At 38.2% G+C, this 20,144-nt stretch overlaps 1 protein-coding gene across 6 annotated transcripts in view; it reads right to left on the reverse strand.

Moving 5' to 3' along the window:
• MGAT5 (alpha-1,6-mannosylglycoprotein 6-beta-N-acetylglucosaminyltransferase) overlaps positions 1-20,144 on the reverse strand; it is a 114,201-nt gene that overhangs the window by 58,128 nt on the left and 35,929 nt on the right. For all 6 annotated transcript variants that reach the window (XM_005519617.3, XM_014249447.2, XM_014249448.2 and 3 more), the window contains 2 exons: positions 13,697-14,085; positions 9,572-9,739 (listed from right to left, as the gene is read on the reverse strand). In XM_005519617.3, coding sequence (XP_005519674.1) covers positions 9,572-9,739; positions 13,697-13,934 — 406 coding nt within the window. In that variant the 5' untranslated portion in view covers positions 13,935-14,085. The remainder of the gene's footprint in view (positions 1-9,571; positions 9,740-13,696; positions 14,086-20,144) is intronic.

The following is a 20,144-nucleotide window of genomic DNA, read 5'->3' on the forward strand; positions in this document are numbered from 1 at the left end:
TGTCTCTGGGAGTATTACACCAAGAGTATCTGACATCTTTCCCCCCTCTTTGCCAGCAACAGTAAACACTCATAGGATTCACCTTCCTCAAAAATGTTCATGTTTTTTCTCCACCATAATCCACAGACAGAGGAGATAGTTTACACAGTCACCAACTCCTCACTCCCATCTTCCCATTCAGCCTTACCATGGATCTATATCCCAAACACCTACATGAGCTTTCACTTGCTTTATTCTCAGCTATTAATCAAGTAATAGCACAGTGAAGGCAATTCTATAAATATAAACACTCTCATGAAACAATTTACATAAAACTACTATCCAGAGCAGAAAAAAAAGTAGCAATATGTGCATACAAGAGGAAATGAATGTGAAAGAACAGGAGAAGGAACAGAGAAATGTAATTCTGTTCCATCTGAGTATTCCCTAGAGAAGCAGTCTTTGTGCTTGTGAACAGGAAGCCAGCTGATGCAGTCAGACTGGAAACACATCCACATCAAGGACTGCTGTCCAAAGCAACAACTGCTTGCAGAAATGGGCAAGTCAGTGCTGGCTTCCACACAAAAGCCTGAGAATTCAGTGCACAACTCTGAATTCACCAGTGAATAATCCTGACAGTTCCAGTTAACTACTACTTGCTCTGCTCGTAGCCTTTCTTCTTGGCCACAGTCAGTGTGAGTTCTAGGCTGACAATCATCCCTCCCAAATTTTTCCTCAATGATCAGACCCTGTATGAAGAATTACATTTCTGCTCCTCTTACTGCTCTTTTTTGAGCTTGCTGGCATCGCCTCATAGTTGGCTCTCCTTTAACAGGGATCCAGAGGTGAACAAATCTTGTTTCCCATGAGCAGCTGAGACCAAGCTCAAAGAGATACCAGCAATTTACATTTCTGAGTGCGATCATAAAGACATGGGAGATGAAGAAATGGAACCCTGGGGATGCCAATCTACACATCAGGATCTTCCAAAACATGAAAACCTAAGCATCAACATACAAGTCGAGACTTAGGAGTTTTTCATCATTTGGAGATAAAATCCCAAGCCCTAATATCTTATGAGGATTCTTGTTAAAAAGTCTGGATAGATGTATAATGCTGTTAGCAAATAATGTTGGATAATTCTTTCCTGAAGGGGGAAACTATATTAAGCCTGACATTAAAGTTACTTTTGTTGGAAAATAGTATTTGAGAAACCACAAGAATTTTTATCCTTAATTAGGATTTATGTAATTTAAAATGCAAACTCTGAAATCTCTTTTCCCAGCCAAAACTTAGAACTTTCAGCCAAAAAAAAAAAAAAGTTAGAAATACAACAGTCAAGTTAGTACAAAGCAACAGTAGTTTAAACACATTTATCTCCTAAACTTTGTGTGAGCCATTATATTAATTCCTGTTCCACACACACCTGAGTGTTTTTGAATTCATGCATAGCTTATCTCCTCTCAACTGCTGTTATGGAAAGACATAATTATTAAACATTTACCTCATATGATGTTACATTAAAAGTCAATGCACTAGCAATCTAATGAACACAGCATATTATAAATCTAATAGCATGCAGTTGGTACAGATCGTCCTGGAAAAAATGAAAAATATTGATAAAACACCAACCAACTGCAGATTTTAAAAAAACCTCTTTAAATACTGTTTGTGAGGTCCTGGGATATTTAAAATATAACTAACAAACTCCATCCTCATGTTTAGAAAGGAGCCATATGTTCCCCTCACAAATCATCTACAGCTTTGCATCAGACATCGTTAGAGCACAGCAGGTGAACCTGAACTTGTGAACAATCCTCAGTTGTTTCAGTGCAAAGTCTGGCACCTCAGCATCAACAATGTGGCAGATTTGAGCTAAGTCACCAACCTTGCACTGGAAAAGAAGCTTCTCTCTTGTTGCTTGCTACAAGCAACTGCATCTGCTAAAGCTCCAGGCCTCCAGCACCTAAATACCAGTTCACAGATGTTGGTCTTCATTGCATCCTGCATTTAAACTCCATGTCTACAGGTTTTATTTGTAATAGTGAAGGTTTAGAACACCCACGTTGAGAATGATGTGGCTAAAAGCACAGTCTGTGGTAGGGAATTGATTTTTGCTTGCTTTCAAGTTGTTCTTTAATAAAACAGTAAAAAAGAGCAATAGTAAGTGCTACAGGCATATTTTCTCCCTTTCCTATATTGCACATCCTTCAAATAATGTGCTTTGTTATAGGCTAAAAAATTCTGTCTCAATTTTTCTCCATCAGACAGTTAGGAAGTCTAGAAATATTCTACTAAGACAGTACACTGAATCAGAGTTATAATTAGTCACTCAGCAGTGAGTGCTGTTTGATAGGTGCTCTGTTTGTCATAAGAGTTTTAAAATAGCGATATTGGTTAAAGCAAATGATAAGGCTGCAATACAGCTGAAACTGCAAGCTGACACCAGCAGCCTACCTACTCTGCTAAGGACCAGCTTGGTGCTCTTCTGAGAATAGAAATGTATTAAGAATTTAACACGACACTAAAAATGATGTACTTTGGAACCTTGAGGCTTAAACTCTGATTTTCAGACTAGTGCATATTAAAGTATTTTTTAATGATATACAGTACAGATAGTAGCTCAAGTCAAAAGTGTTCCCATCAGCAGATGCCATAAAATACAGAACCTCTCTAGTATTATTCGGTCAGAGTAATCATATCTGGTCAAATCTATTCACCAATTTTATCTGTTCTCCTTCTGGTTTTGATCATTAAATATAAGTACTATTCTTACTTTAATTCATGAAACTGTTCTCTTGTTTCTATTTCAGTCCTGAAATCTGGTATCTGTGATTAGACACGGACTGTAGTTAAGGCTGGTTTAGTTTGTGTAAGGTCTTCTTTCCCTTCTCCAACTCATTAACACATTCTCAATTCAATTCACATTTTTCATCTCCAGCTGGTAAGATTTCTTTAAAGAGAGAATTTGCAGTGTGAGCTGAAAGCACTAACAACATATTCAATCGAATGAGCTAAAGGTTTCAAGATTTTAAATGCAGAGCACAAAATGCTTTCCAACATTTTAGAAACTTCTGTAGCAAAGTGTTGGTATGATTTAAAGAAAATTAACTTTTCTACCTCTAGTCCATCCTCACACAAGCTGTGCTGCTGTGTTCCATTAGCACTACTGAAATCAATGCAGTGTTAGGAGAATTCAAGTAGTAGTCAAGTGTTTAATCAAAATGCAGCCCAGGGGACCACTAAGAGCCCCCTTCAGTATTATTAACACAGCTTTTCACTGAAGTCGAAAATATTCACCTGTGGTCTTCTGCACACACCACACTGTGCTGCGACAGCCAGGTTTGAGGGCACACAAAACTCCCCAGCTCCACACAACTGCCTTTGTGGGAGGGGGGAAATCTTAATTAATGCATATATACAGCATGGAGAAAGAATACAATGAATAAGGCACAATAAACACGAGTCAAAGCAAAACATCACCTCGAGGAAGCTGCAGTCTTGACTATCAGAGCCAATGCAGTCCCACACCCTGGTACACCCTGGTGCCCTGTGGGGACACAGCTCGTTTGTTTTCTGAGGCATGATGCACTGTGTGACTAAAGAAAAGCCTACTTGAGTCTTCACAAGACAGGAGGGCAGCTTTTGAATTTAAAACAATATGCAGTATCTCAGTTTTTTTAATCTCTGCAAGTAGAGGACTATGGTGGAACTGTAGCTGCAGACTGCTAAAATTAACGAGGCTGTGTAACAAAATCATCAGAGAGCCATGGAAACAAATCCACTGATCCTGAGGTTACCTGAGTCTTTCCCCCCCTACCTAAAAGGCTTCAGTGTGGCAGCCCCAAGTCTTCAGGAATAAGGACATGGAAATACCACGACAAAGGTCCTTCTCACCATAGTAACATTAAAAAAAACCCTTGTAGCATTGCCAAAGCTGACTTGTCAGCCTGCCTTGCTACTTATTCACGAAGGATGCCAGATATCTGACAGGCATCCAAGCCATCATGTCTTAAATGACAAGTATACACTGAAGACTGCATCTTAATGAGTGACTTTAAAGATGTTAAAACTGAAGTTGCTAAAAGGAAACTCAACAGCCAACACAGCAGAACAAGTTAATGCACAAGGCAGAAAAGCTATGGAAACTTTGAACAGATGCACAAGAAATGTCCTCCCTCACTGTGCAATGCTAATGCAGCAGCCTGAGCCTGGGCTGTCCTTGGGCTTAGCAAGAGTCCTCCAAGCACCAGCTGTGGGCAAGGGGAAGGGTGAGGAGGATTTAACATAAACCTTTACTTGCTCATTTTTGTTGGATCAAAGACACACAAAATCATTCAAAGCAGCACTTTTCAAGGCAAAAGAATGTTTTGTAAACAGCCAGTCTGGCAGTTTTCAGTACAATTATTATATCTGGGGTGTTAGATGGTCTAGATTGTAAAAAATTTAGCTTTTCACTGAAAAAGCACAGAAAGAGCGATGACTGCCTCTAAAGTAACTCATCCCACAACACAACACACTAACCCCACTCACTGCTTACCAAAAATATCACATGAAGAAAACAGAGGACTGATTCTCTGATCATGTTTGTGCAAGCAGATTGCCCTATCTGATGAACCATGATAGTGCAATTCTGTCCCACAAAAATCAAGGATTTCTTTTATCTTTATCTTAGTAAAGCACAACTGTTAAAATTGCCTAAACCAAACTGATCCTGTGCCTGTCACATGGAACTGAAGATGCAGCTACAACAGTAGCAGCCCTGTAGACAATCAAAGTGCCATGGTTTTGTATTTCCCATTTCTGTTTAATCATCTCTATAATAGCAAATTTAAACTTACTTAGGGTGTCATTTGTGGTTGTGCCTCAAAGCTTCCTGTTCTAAACGCTGATGAGAACTCTTATCTCCTAGACACCCAAAGTTTAGATTAATACTTTCCTGCGTGTATGGGAATATATTGCTTACCAAAAATGCAAAATGGATGGCTATCAAATATCTCAGAAGCTTTTCAGATAAAACTTAGATAAACAGAAAAAAAGAGAGAAGGAAAGAAAGCTTTATTGCTTTCGAAACCAATCAGCCAAAGCTTTATAAGCATCTTTATTAACAATTCACTCTTTCATAAACAAAATGCAGGTTCTGAAAAAGCAGTTGAAAATTGTCAGTATCAAAACCACCAGATTGTTTGATGGTTTTGTGGAAGGAAGAAGAAAAAACAAAATATGCTTACAATTTTACACATGGATCTAAAAAGGGAGTGGAAAAAAAAGTAAGTTCCCACTCAAGCTCCCCAAGCGCTCACAGCTTTCCTTTCCAACATATTCTATGCAGCCTCATGCTGTAGCACAAGTCCCATCCTCAACTCCTCTAGGATTAAAGATATTTATGCTACTAAGAGTTCATACTCTAATATCCTTTCATATAGCCAAAAAGAAAAAAAACAACCTGTTTTGCTCTTGGGCTTCCCTTAATGAAAGATTCCATAAAACTAGCTTCAGAGGGAGAACTGGATGTTGTATCACACTAAACACACTCAAGCTAAACACAGCAAGGGTATGAATACACAGTACAGTCTACATATACATAGCAATCAGATTGAGAGTCACAAAATCAGAGACTGGTTTGGGTTGGAAGGGACCATATAGACAATCTTGTTCTAATCCCCTGCCATGGGCAGGGACACCTTCCACTAGCCCAAGGGCCATCCAGCTTGGCCTTGAACACTTCCAGGGATGGGAGTCCACAGTCCCTATGGACAGCTTGTGCCACTGTCTCAACATTCAAAGAATTTCTTCTTAAGATCTAACCTAAACCTGGCTTGCTTCTGCTTCAGGCTATTTGCTTTTGTGCTATCACTGCATGCCCTTGTGAAAAGTCCCTCCCCAGCTCTCTTGTAGCCCCCTTTAGGTGCTGGAAGGGGCTCTAAGTTCTCCCCAGGGACTTTCTTTCCCCAGGTTGAACAGCCCCAGTCTCAACCTGTCTTCATTAGGAGAGGTGTTCCAGCCCTGCAATCAAAACTCGAGATTGAATCAAAAGAAAGTTTGAGCTCACCTACTTCAGAGACAGTTAAGTTACAATCTTTGCTAAATTGTCAATAATTTCTACTACCATTATCATGTTCTTATCATGAAGGAGTCTAATCCAGATGGATTTTCTTCATATCCTTTTATCTGCCAAAAACTCCACACCACCAGAGAGTGATATTTCCATGACAGATTTCACCACTGCTGCCTCAGTTCTACACGCCACTTGATAGCCAGATGAAGAACAATTTAAAAAGAAAAAAACCTTTGTTTCATAACTCAAAACAAAGATAGGTATTTTTTCCAGACTGCTAAACAACTTGATTATTTCCCATGTCAGTGCTTCCTTTTTCTTCTGCTGTCAGGCACCTTCAGAGAAGTTATTGCTCATTCCTTCAGGAAGTCAATCAAAGTGGGTTATAAACTCCAGGTTTCAACATGTCCCGGCCCAGCACTGGACTTCCCCAGATTTTGTGGCCCATCTTGCTTTACAGAGTCAAGATTATGTTTTTTTTAGTTGAACATGGTTTAAAACCAAGAAAAATAAGTTTTGCTATTTATTAACTTCTATACTTGCAGAGAGGCCTCAGAAGAAAAAATTCTGATTAGTCATCATAATCTCTGTTCTTCCTGTCTTGCAGATAAGTACTAATTCTTTTTACCATGGAAGTGTTATCAATACTTAAAATACACAATGAAGAAAAGCATACAGTATATTCAGATTGAGCAGTCTAGCCTGCCATCATAGTCAGTTTTAATTTGTAAGAAAAATACTGTGTTTTGCTCTTGAATTTGTTATAATCAGCAGTGAGGATAAATACTTACAGCATAACCACCTTCCTGTCATTCTGTGTCTTATTTTATCATTTATATCTACTCCAGCAGTATATAACACAGTAAAATTTACACAAGGTCAGGGGGGACAAAATGCAGATCTCAGGATGATTTGTGGCTCCACTTTTTACTACCAAGGTTTACAAGCAGTGTCAATAGATTACAGGGTAAACATGAAGCCTCACTTACTTTCGAAAGGTGTTCCATAGGTAAAGGGGTATGGCTGCATAAATTATAGAATCAGAGGTCTCAGTGTACTGGGAAATCTCAATCCAAAAACAATAAATGCATGACGTAGCTCCACTGGAAGCAGCACTCTTGTAGGAAAGTCTGCTAATGACATTGCACTGCTTCACTGACAAATGAGGCTATCAAACATTCAATTTACTGCAGAGTTTTAAGCAGCAACTCTGAGGCAAAAAAACCCCAACAAAACAAAACAGCTCAAGAAGCCTTTAAAAAAGATTACCAAAATTATTAAACATTATGTTGATCAGATGCTCCATAAACTCTATGGTTTTCCAGACAGGAAAATCAACATTATTAACAATCATTAACATGAATTTGTCTAAAGTTAGCATTAAAATATTACAGCTGATAAAGAGAGGAAGGGTAATCCTAACATGCTTGTTGTGATCACTTCATAGTGTAACAGCTGAATGTTATAAAGTATCATCTGTATTGCAGACATATCTGCTTCGACTCCAGTAAAATGGCAAACTGTTGGGTAACAAAATGCCTTCACCACAATTTTCACATTACCTCAATTGCTCTAACACAATATAAAAGGGATGTTGTTGAAATATTACAGACAAAACCAAGATTGGTATTGTTACAATGTCCTCACCTAGCTTATTTTCTGAGCAATTCCTTCCTAACAGAGAAGACATTTATATTACGATTATGCTGGAATCATATGACTTCCAGAGTGTGCTGTCAGGAAACTGCCATAGAGGAAGAAGTAGAGACGAGATTTTCATTTCCATTTGGCTGCCTCTGATCTGAGTAATTGCCACTGACTGCTTCAAATGGATGAAGAGCAGGCACTTAACACAGGGATTAGGTTTGAGCTCTACTCTAACCCTAGGGTACTATCCAGTCCAGGTACCTGAGCAGTGACATTATCCAATCATCAGCACAATACATTAATCAAACCTTAAGGAACCTGAAGGTTCCTTGCTGCTGTTTGACCATTGCTTCAGACAATTTAAACTCAGTGTACCAAGAGTCAAAGGTAAAAAACCTGTGGCTCTAATAAGAGGAATTGTGTTCTTTGCCACAGATCAAGCCTTGGGCAGTACAAACTAATGTAAACACTGCCAATGGGAAACTCTTACCAGGCTCCTTCAGTGTTGCTCCAGAATACCAAAATTGTGAATCTAGCCCACTCCAAGAATAATAAACAATATTCAAATCACCCTAAGAACTGATGACAGATGTTTCCTTTTCAGGTAAGAGCAATGAACCTTTGCCTATAAATTTTAAAGCAACATAATGAGTATACATGTCCCAATTATCTGCAAACCTAAGGAAATAACAGCAGCAAGTCTCTTTTGTCCAGCTACAAAAAGAAAACTTACAGGGATGTTTTTCATTTTATATATGGCCCAGAAACTCTAGCAGTGTTCACTTTCCATTTCAGCGGAAGTTTTTCCAACCAAGATCTTGTGCTGGATGCCTTGTGGCAGGAAGGTGTCAGTACCCTGCAGGTGCTGCACCTCTTCAGGTACTCACTCCTGATCTGCCTTCAGATTTACCAGGACAAGGCAGATGTGGGGAGGGAAAAGTCTGTCTGACCAAGAGATAACACGACTTTAGCACCCTGGTACAGATAAATGAAGTTAGGACTGAGCAGCTGAGACCAACTCTGCTGCCACACTGTCATCAGGCAATCACTTGCAAATCTGCTTGTCCTAGACTTATTCCAGTGACATTTCCCTACCAAGGGCAGCATTTGCTTCTCTGTTTTGAGAATTTCAGCAAGTAACACCCTCACAACAGAAATATTTATTTTTGCAGGAAACCCAAGGTCAGACAAGACACAGGAGCAGTTATCAATTTATTTTCCAAGTTGCCTTAACTCTTCTGCTCTGTTCTCTTTTTGGGACTGCAAAGAACATTGGACTTAGACTTTCCTATGAGTCAGGACTGCCAGTATCTGTTTCAACTTGGTGGCAGAACAAAACAATCCATTCATTGAAGACAAAATGAATGACTTCAAATGTCATCTCAAAACATGTTTTTATGTTAACTGAATGTACCAAGTAGGTGATCTCTCTGTGTCAAATCCTAGGGGGCATTAAACACGGCAGGGAAAGACATTTTTAAATCATGACCAACAAATACAATAAATGTTTTCTTTCAGTTAATAAGCAATAAAGTGCATATGGTAGAATGGCAGAGCAGGTTGATACCAACCTAAATAGTTAGGCTTCAAGAGAAAAGATCAGTTTCATCATTCTAAAGTACAACCATTTAAACCATGAAACATCTACTACAAATGGGACTATTTCATTTAGCAGAGATTTTGGTTTTCTAACATGTAAAAGTTACCACAGAAGAAAGATCTTTCAGTGTGCTTGGATTTCAGCTTGTCATTGATAATGGCTAGACTTTGAATTTTGTTTTCCAAGACATTCCAAGTACCTAACACTGAAAAAATCGTGTTATGCTCAAGAGAGAAAAGGTTCAGATTAAACAGCCCATAAATAATTTTATTAATTGCCATACACACCTGCTACATTAAGCTTTTCAGCTGCTCCTAAGATGGGAACAGAAGTGGTAGTATTGTTGGTTGAGTTTGCTCCTGTTCCATTAAGTACAAGATTTTCCACCCTGGACTCCAACTTCCCAATGCGCTGCAAGATATTATCCAACAGGACAGCAAGTGTCTTCTTCAAATCTGCAAATGAAAATGATAAGTTAAACTGCTTAATAATGCAGTGCACACTTGTCAGACAGAATCAGAAACCAGATATATATGTTATATATATATACATATACAAATATATACATATGTAAGCATACACACATTTTCTCAGCGCAAATCTTTGCCATTTCCAGCTCTATGCACTCATGTTTCTTACTTTGTTCAGCCTCAGATCCAAGCTTCCCTGGCCATGGAACTTGTCAGCCTGTCTGTTTCACAAAGCACACTGCTACTCATAGATATCCACATCCAAGGTGAAATGTGAGCCATTACAGGAACAGAAAAATGCTTGCTTTTCAATGGCTTAAGTAATAAGAAGCTGCTTAAATAATAATGAGTCTAAACCTAAATCCATATTCAAGCACTATTAGAGGAACAGTCTGTTGCTACTCAGTCACCTGGGAATGAAAATCCCCTTCCCAAAATGGACAGCTTTGAGCCAGTATGAAAACCTTCTCCTGCATCTCCTCCAAGTAACCAGCTTCTGCACTGGCAAATTAAAAATAGGTAATGATTTTTAAAAAAAAGTTAAGCTCGACCTTTCTTTTGTATTCATAAAACACCCAAAATCATGTTTCCTTTCTTCAGTCTGTTGGTGATTGTCTCTGTTTGGTCTGACACAGCACTTCCTTGGCATGGAAGGCAATGAACAATATCAGGAATTTGCATATCAAATGACAACACAGAAAGAGTCCTCTGATTTTTTTTTCTCTTGCTTTTATTTTGTTCAGATTCCTTGAAGGAACACAAGACACTTTGGCAAGCTAAAATAACTGAGGGCAAGAGGAAAAAACTAGACCACTATCAGTTTAAACTGTATAATTATAATGGCAACAAGCTAAAGAAAATGAAACTATTGTCCTTTGTTCATTTACCCTTGTAAAGATTAAAGAATTTGGTACAAAGAGTTTACATGATTTTCCCATTTTATTACATAAAATAACTGCATGTGTTTTGGTATATTTTCTCTTTTACACGACTTTAGAATCAAGTAACATTCTGATCTAAAATAGAAAATGTTTTCATACATCTGAAGAGATTGCACTGTCTCTGCATCAGTTGTATTTTTGCCACATTCACTCTGTGCTTTTTAAAACCCTTTTTCCCATGACTATCTCAATTCTTGTGCAAACGAGAGACTAAATAAGAAAATGCTATTACTATAGAAAGCTTATAATTGTTTTCTCCAAACAAAAGGAGAATCATATTTATTCCATGGTGCCATAAAGAAAGCCTTTCTCATTATAACAGTGTTTTCCTTTGTCCTGTAAAGATCAGAAGGTGGAATCTGAAGCACCAGTCCACACATCTGGTCTATTTTAAAAAGGGTCTAGAATTTATTTAATGGCATAGGGTGCAGAAGAAAAGGAAACTCTGGACTTAACATGAACAAAACCATGCTACAGAAGAAAGAAAAAATCTAGGAAAAAAAGTAGTAAAAATAATTCAGGAAACAGTGAGGAAGAAATGTAGCCTACATAAAAGCAGACACAGATCATAGATACAAAGGAGGTTCAAATTTATTACTGTTTAATTCTGATGCCAAAACACTGATAAGAGAGACACCTTGTCTCATCAAAAAGGTAAGTGGAGGCTAGTTTGAGAAGGGGAAGGCAGAAGCACAGATTCATAGAAATTTTGTAAAAGAATGGTTTACTGCTAAAAAGAAAAATATAATATTCACTGTGTATATCTGCATTATAACTTTGAAAAGGAAAATGTTTGAACCACCTACCTGACAGGTGAATACATGGTAGAAAGAAAAAGTGAGAAAGTAAACAATCTGTGCAACCACAATTAAGGAAAAACTGAAAACCTTTCAGGTGGGTAAAAGCAGCCAAACCCAGTAAACATTAAATTTATTCTTGAACACGGAAATCACGACTGTGCTCACTTGAAACAATCAGAGGATAACATTAAGAAAAATAAAAAGGCTAAATAAGCAAGAACATTAATTTTCACAGAATATTGAAGAAACTTCTACCAATTATTATTAACATCAGCCATTAATGTGTTTATTTCTGAAGAGCTAACCTGATTATTTGCAAGCAACAAGTCATTTGGTGTGCCAAACAGGACAAATTAACTTATTAAGTAATTAACTTACCCACTTTCATAAACTGTTATTTAATATCGTGTTATTTACTCACCACAGTGCTTTTCCCAGAAATATTTTAAATAACTGCATTACCATTATTTTCCATCTTTCCAAACTACTTTGTTGAAAAGACCTGGCCAAACTTAAAATTTAAGTCTTTAATCTTAAAAATCTTAGCCATGGATTTGAAATTGCTACACCATTTCCCTGGCTTTCCCTTCACAGAAGTGTCACAAAGTTATTTCACCCACTTCCAAATGCAGTTTAACTTCTCCTTGGGAACTTGACCAGTGTTTGGAGGCAAGTCAATTTATTCCCCAGCAGGATTTGGAACAGGAAATTAATACCATAGGCAACAAGCTGCAGGGGAGCTTTGCTTATGGATATCCTGCATACGTATTAATGCAGGATATCAATATATCTTCAATATCTGGAGCCAGATTGTTTGGGGCTTGTTGAATATTTTCTTTCTCAATTTATCCACCATCAAGCACCCCTGCACAGTAACAGGACACTGGTAATGGCCGTACAGCAGATAAAGTTTTGTGTTGAGCCTAATCAGACAATCCTCTAAGGATTTATACTTGCTCAGAAATCCTCAACGCAAATATTGATCTAGTACCACTCTGTTTTACTTGTGTAGCTTTGTAAGCTACAGTTCTGGTAAGTTCAACATGCAGCCACAAATCTGGAGTTACAGAATAAGGGCAGGTTGTTATTTAAGCAACAAAGCAATTTAATGGTTAGCTATGCTGGGGATAATAATCTCAGACTTACAGGCAAGCAAATGCACACCAACTCAAAAATTTGCTTTTTAGAGGAAAAAGGAGGGGTGACAGAAACAAGACACAGAGAAAGCCTTCCAGCAGGGCATTTTCACTGCAGGTACCTAAAAAGTATAGAGTATTAAGAAAAAACTAGAGGGAAAAGTGCCCCTATTCTATCTGTTACATCCTAGTCTACATTCTTTGTCAAAGCATACAAAAACTATCTACTCAATTTCTTCAGAGCTGAATATTAAGACAACTATAAAAGAAAACAAAACTAAATGACTAATTAGCTTTTCAGACAGTCTGGAAGTGCATAGGTAAGTAGGAAAGAAAGCGAGTCTAAAAACTGCTAAACAAGTAAGGTATATTATGTGATCTTAATAGACTGAAAGGAACCACACCTAACCTGAAATTTGATTATATTTTTATCTTAGTAATATTTTCGGGTAATATGCTTCATTCTTTTCTGCTTGCTTTGTCTGAGACATGCACGATAACTTCACTCTTGTGTACAAACTGGAAGAGATAAGCATTAAAACCTAGTGCCAAACAAAGCACTAAAACTCATGGAGTTTTCTGCCCTGAGGCAAATAGGATATACTTAAGCTTAATTTAAGCTTATTCCAAATAAAAAAACTTAAACATTAAGTAAATTGACTGAACAAAGACGTGAAATGGGAAAGAAGAAATAAATGTAACAGTCTCCATTTTGTAACTAAGGCAAGTTTTTCCACAGGGAATTTCTTAGATCACAGAAATGAAAACTGAAAAGCCTCCCAACTTTCTCAAAAACACCAAAAAAGTTTTTTAAAACTGGGTTCTAACAAATAACCTAAGGCACACTAGATAGAGAGATGTAATAAAAATCAGCAGAATGCTTCATTTCCAAGTGATTGGAATTGTACTATTTGTCTCATGTAAAAGGGAAGGCCATTTTCTGCATTTGTAGAGAAAATGCACAGGAAAGTACTGCTAATTAAGCAGCTTTATGAAGCAAAATGTTTGGACAATTGAGGAAAAAGCCTTAATGAGATTATCAGATAATCCAGAGAACACACTCACCGTATGCTGTCACTGTCCCAACATAAGGCCCATCAACTACATTTTTATTTTCTTCAGCTAATGCTTTGATGTATCTTTTGCTGAGATCCAAAATTTGCTCACGCAGGACTGAACTGCTTTCATGTTGTGTTTGCTGCTGAATAGTAAAATGCAGAAGCATCATCCCCCAAATAAAACCAAAAGTCACCAGAAAAAAGCCAAGTTTCTGAGAGGACAGCTTCCATGGAGAGAATGCCATGATTCCCAACAGCTTCACACAGTCACTACAAAGGTTCCTAAAGCATGAAGCCAAACAGCAAGTTCATGGTCCAGGTATAAAAATATCACAGAGCAGGACTCAGTCTTATTCCAACTCCTTTGTCAACATATATCTGCGTTTCAGTTCCATTCTGTTGAAAGAGAGAAAAAAGCATAGTTAGCACTATGAAACATGAAGTTTTTACCAGCCACACTATGTCCTCCCTCTAACCAGTACAAACCAGGAGCAGACAATATGCTTGCTTTATAAATGTTTAATTTGCATGTCTCATCATTGTACTGTAGTAGCCAGAGCAAAAAGAGGCTGAGAAAAGCACTGGAAAGACAACAAAGCAGGAGTGATGTGCCCAAGCAGGTGGAGAACACCTCACAGGATCTGGATCAAATTCCCTGCCTGAAATGGTTTCTAAGCTGTATTTCAAAGTAAGGCTGCTGTTACATATTTATTTGTGTTTGTGTGTGTGTGTGTGTGTACACAAAACTTTGCGATATTGCCAGTGCAGCAATTTCAGACAATTCTCAGTGTAATTCACTTCTCAGAAAACAAGTAATTTTAGCTGGCAGTGACACTGTTCGGAGTTCCTGGCAAGAGCTACAGCATATGGCTAGATAGGTGATCAGGAAATCAGACTCCCTCAGGGGTACAGAGGAAAGAAGAAATCTACATTATTTAAGCCAATACACACTCCTGGCTTCCACTGCAAGCAGTTGGGAGGCTGGAATGATGTCCTGCTCCTGTGTGGCCTCTGCTGTGCATAGTTACTCCTCATCCATAAAACATACTCCAACGAGGTTGCTCGTTGCTACTAAATCGAAAACACAAACTCCTGAATGCTGCAACACGTCTTCTATACAAGAACTAATATTCTCAGAGCTTTTCATACACAAGGGAAAAATAATTGTAATAAAGGTCTTCAAGATACAGTAGGACCAACTTTTCAAGGTAAACTCAATTATAAAACATGGCATGAAGAATCCAAAGGCAAGAAATGGTCTGTGATGACAGCTAGAGGCAGGGTCCTTAGCTTGAAGTCCAACTAGAAGAGGGGTAATTAAAAGGTAATTAAGTGTAACCTATCATGTTAGAACACAGATTTGGTAAAATGTTATCCTTTTAACTTCATAATGCTCCCAGACAGGATTAGAGAACATAATGTTCCTTTCCATTCTGTGCTTGCACAGATAATGCAGATGTTGCTCTGTTTTAATAGGATAATTACTCAGATCCCTGCTAGCAGCGCTCCCTGCTTGTTAAAATTCCCTATAGATCTTCTGCTTCCAGTTGAACCAGGAGTTCTGCAGCAGGACAAAAACACCTTTGGAGCACTTATCTTCAACGTGTCTTGAGCGTGCACATTTCACACATTGATTCCGACTGATTGAAGAAGTGAATGTGCATTACTTAAACTAAAGCAGGCAAGGCAGACACTGTTCTGTGCAATCACACTGCTAAAAGAACAATCTGCAGCCATCTCTTGCTTAAGGAGGAAAGGGGCAGAGAAATTAATTGCAAGTACAGTGGAAAACATCATAAAGCCCTCAAGCTGGCTTTTTTCACACTGAAAATATCTCAGTTAAAAAAATGAACAGTCTCAAAAGAGAAAATGAAGGACTTTGTTTAATGCTGCTCTGCATAAATTCCAGTTAATTTTCCAAGAAATGGCAGGAATGAATTTTACTTCTTTCTGTTTAACTATGGTTTCAAGATATTTTTGGTCTGACTATATAGTAGAATATTGTTGCTCCATTTAAAGCTGAAAGTTTTACTATTCTTTTGCAATACTGGGTGCAATAAAACATGGAAAATTCCATCGTCTAAAACTATACCACTACTTTTAAAACGAATCGAATATATTCAAGATAAACTCCCTCAGTGATTTAATTTCAAGTAAGCACTGACAGCAGCCCCTACAGCAATAAGATCTGTGGTTAAATGGTCAATATTTCTTCCTCAATTATCACTTGTCTGTGAAGCAGAAAACACTAAATAAGAAAGTAAACCTATCACCACCATATTTTAACAGACAAGTGGTAATGATTGTTTATGACTAGTTGTTTAGGGAAAAAAAAACCAAAACCTGAACATAATTAACATTAAAACCAGCAATTAAAAATGCAAGTATTTCACACTCTTCCTTTTAAAGTTCTAGAACAGAAAGAGAAATGGTATAAGAAACAGCATAATGACACTGAACTATGAGAATGATCTCCTTAATGAGGTGTTGACTTTTCTGTTCTATTTATCAATAGAAAAATAAAACTTAAATCCACTTAAAAACTCTAAGAAGGTAGATGGCAAATATTAAACTTTTCCCATAAGAAAGGACTAAAATTCATTGACAGCTGGAAGAATGGTCCCTCTGTTTCAATAAACAAACAAACAAAAAACCCCAAACCCAAATATCACCAATAAACCCTATTTTTCCTCAAGCAATTCCAGTGGCCAGCAACTTGATGAGCACCCAACAACATATACTTAACTAATTAACTTTACAGCACTGCTGGTGGCCATGGAGGTTTATGAAGTCCACAGCAGAATCCCCGTGGTCCCCTGAGCTTCCACAGACAGCTGCACTGATTTTGGTATATATTTAATCCCAGATTTGACAGCTGTCAAGCACTGCAACACAACTATTCCCCAGTAAATGATTACCACAGACCTATAACGAGTCATTATTCAGTACCTAAGTGGGCAGTGGACAAACGATATCAAGGGGTGATGTGGAATGCATGAAGACAGCAGCACAGAAATGTCTCTGTGTATTTCTGTTTTGACAGGAAATTAATAACTGAACTGAGCAAGAGCTGAAGCAATAAACACACATTTGTCTGCTGTAATCACTGATGAATTTTGACTTTTATCTCTCTGGCCATACCAAATAAGACACCCCAAAACTTCAGGTGGTAGTGTATTTCCCTTATTCTCCTGCACATCTAATAAATGTTCCAAAGGAGGAAATCCTGTTAATTACTAATGCTTTTTCCTAGTCTAGTCTCCAAATGCACATTTCTAAAGAGGATATGGACACCCATTTCTGTTTGTGCCTCTAAAGAATGACAGGTGCTTTTTTTTTGTACCCACTCCCCACCCCTTTTTTAAACTTTGGAAAGATATGGTCCCATTCTTCAGACATCTCTTGAAGTAATTCCAGCACCCTCTGTAAACTGGATGTTATAGTTGTGAGTTTGTTTGTGAAACTTTTAGGAAGATAATTCTTCCTGACTTAGATCAGTTAATGAACAAAAACTGAACACCAAGTGTGAAAAACAGGATGAAAGGATACACGAGGGCAAGAACACCGCTAAGAAACAGCATCTTTGTTATGTTCTTTCTCAAATTCAACTCTAACCAGCCAAAATCCCACCACAACTGAAACAACATTCTGTGGGGTGGTAGGCAAGTATTTGGGTTTTTTGGGGTTGTTTTTAAACAGACTAGTTACAGCTTCTGTAAAAAACATACCACAATTTACAACTCAACGGCCCCTACCCTGAACAAAAATGATTCACATATTTCTTTGAAAAAGGGCTACCCTTACACCCATTTACACAGGCATAAGAAATTTAAAATACTAGAAGTGCTATTATACAGCTTCATTAGAAACAGCTTTTTTTCTGTTCTGGATTTAATAAACTCCTGTTCAACAGCTGGTCATTCACTAGTTAGAGAGGATAACATAACCATGCTGATGTCATTGCTACAAAAGAAACCTCATGCTATCAAGAATCCGCTCAGATAAGCACCGTAATTAAAGTGATCTGTATTTTAGGGGTGCAAACCACACATTTCTCAGCATTTTAAGATTTAACTATTTTTAAAAAAAAAATGCTTAAAATAAAGTACAAACAGTTCATCTTCATGTGAACAGATTTTGGTGACACATATCCACATATTCCTCTTCACTTTTTAAGACGGAGAATTAATCATCTACAAGAGATTAAGCAAAGTCTCTTTATAACTATGTACATATACACAGCTTGATATTCTCTGTCCAATCTGTACCTATATTAGAAATGGTACTTAGGGTAAGCTTGGAACACCAGTATCCTCAGGATACTCAGGATTAAATCAGGATACTCATGATTAAACTCTTCATCAGTTGAATGCACCATTCATCAGTAGCTACACAGTTCTAAAACCGTAATTATCTGTAGCCAAAGCAGAAGCTTTTTCATCATTAAAAACAGCACCTTGAGTGGTATTTAATTATTAGTCTGTTATAAACTCAAACATCAGCAACCTGACACATCATGACTAGTATACAGTGTATATGTATTTTTGTACCATGTGGTTCAGTAAAAATAGTATTGTCACTGCTAGGAGAAGGCCTGCATTCCAATGCCAAATGTGCAAGTCCCAAATTCTGGCCTCTTATGCTTAAGAAATTATTCTAGAAATAACTGTATGAGCTAAAGCTGGGTACCAGGTGCCTCTTGTTACAGCAAACAGCTCAGATATGAGATAAGAACCAAGGGCTGGAGAACACAGGTTGAAAGGAGAGGTCTCAAATTTGAGTTACTCAGTGATGGTCAAATTACCAGTCAATGATGAGATCCAACCTTGAATTTTGGAAAAAAACTTGCTTTTCTTATAACAGCAGCAAAAGCTGAAAAGGAGGCATAGTACTGCTTAGCAACAAGAAAAGGTACCTGTGACAGGCCCATCAGCGCTAAATCCATGGCACCAGCTCTGTGGTATCCTCTGCTCACAATTTATAATGAAACTTTTACAGACTAATTGCTTTGACTAGGCAGTGGTAATGACCAGGAATGAGTAAAACTCAGCCTTTAGTAACATGTACTGTCAATGAACGCCAATCTACCCAAGTTCTGTTATAAAGTTTAAAGCTGGTTTTAAACTGCTTTGTTTCATCAGCCTTCTAAACCTTCAGTCACAGCAATCTCTCATTCTCCTGTTACAAATATCCATCCAGACACAAGCAATGTGTGTTCAGATGCAGCCTCATGCCACCCTGCCTGACCCTGCAGTTATTGAACCACAACCAGCTCCAAGAGGTGCTCTTCAACCCCTCCCCTCAGGATCCTAATGAAAATACTGACCTATTTTCCAGATTGTTTCCTGAAGAGGGCAAGCTGCCCTTCTGTTTGCAACTGTTTGATTTTGTTAGAACAAGTTGTTACAGACCAGCCAAGGACAAACACCAAGATGTGAACCTCCTCTGTTCTTACCAAGGGCATTTTAAACTAAAAGCTGTCGATAATTCAAGTGTGAAGCCAGTGGGCTTCCATCACACCAGAGTTACAGCCAGAAAACACAGGGTGAGCAAAAACACCTGCCCCTATCCCAGATCTCCTCTGCTAAGGGATGCCAGAAGTCAGGCTTCACGCAGAAACTGATGCAATACATCCTAAAAGGGATAAGCAAACCTCTGAAACCTCTTTTCTAGGAGTAATGAGTCCAAACTGGGAGTGCTACGTTTTAAGAGTCTAAGCCAGACAAACTTCAGAACTACATACAGAAACTAGAATTCCAGGCTGATGTTAACCACAGTCTCCTACTGCAGCTGTATTGCCTAAACAGATGTGCACTATACCCCAACCAAATGCAAATGAATGGATTTCCTGGTATTGCAGTTGTTTATTCCTGCAGGAATATCCCAGCAGATGTCCTACCCCAGTTGGCCAGTCAGTCTGTGTTCTGAAACACTGCAGTCCATGCTGTGATTGTGAGATGCTGGCTTCCCTCAGTCCCTTTGGAGGCTCAATCTACCTTCCCTTTCTTCAAACCACAGCATTAACAATGATAAGTTACAGCCTCCTACTTAATGCAGGCAAGTGAAAGCAAAGAACAGTCACATGCTGTGTTGGTAGAAGATAAGAAAGGATCAGAGAAGAGAAAAAGAAGCCTGATTTCTGATAAGATTACTTGCATTTAGACACGATGTGTGCTCATACCATTGTCAAGTGCCTTTGTACCACACACATTTTGACTCCAGTACTGACACTGCAATTAATTAACCAATACATTTAGGGAACATACTCCACTAACATTGAACTATCCACACATCTAAACAAAACTTGGGGGCCTCAGTTACACTGAGTGCTCAGAAGCAATTTAGCTGCTGTTTAGCCACTGACCACATCAAATTTATAAAGCAGAGATCAGACAGCAGGACAAGCAAAGGCTGAATCCACACCTGCTTAGGGTGCCAAGGTATCCTGCCTGAGT

This window comes from Pseudopodoces humilis, chromosome 8 (assembly GCF_049639895.1).
Source record: "Pseudopodoces humilis isolate 2021_Gansu_Grassland_sample_001 chromosome 8, ASM4963989v1, whole genome shotgun sequence".
NCBI lineage: Eukaryota > Metazoa > Chordata > Aves > Passeriformes > Paridae > Pseudopodoces > Pseudopodoces humilis.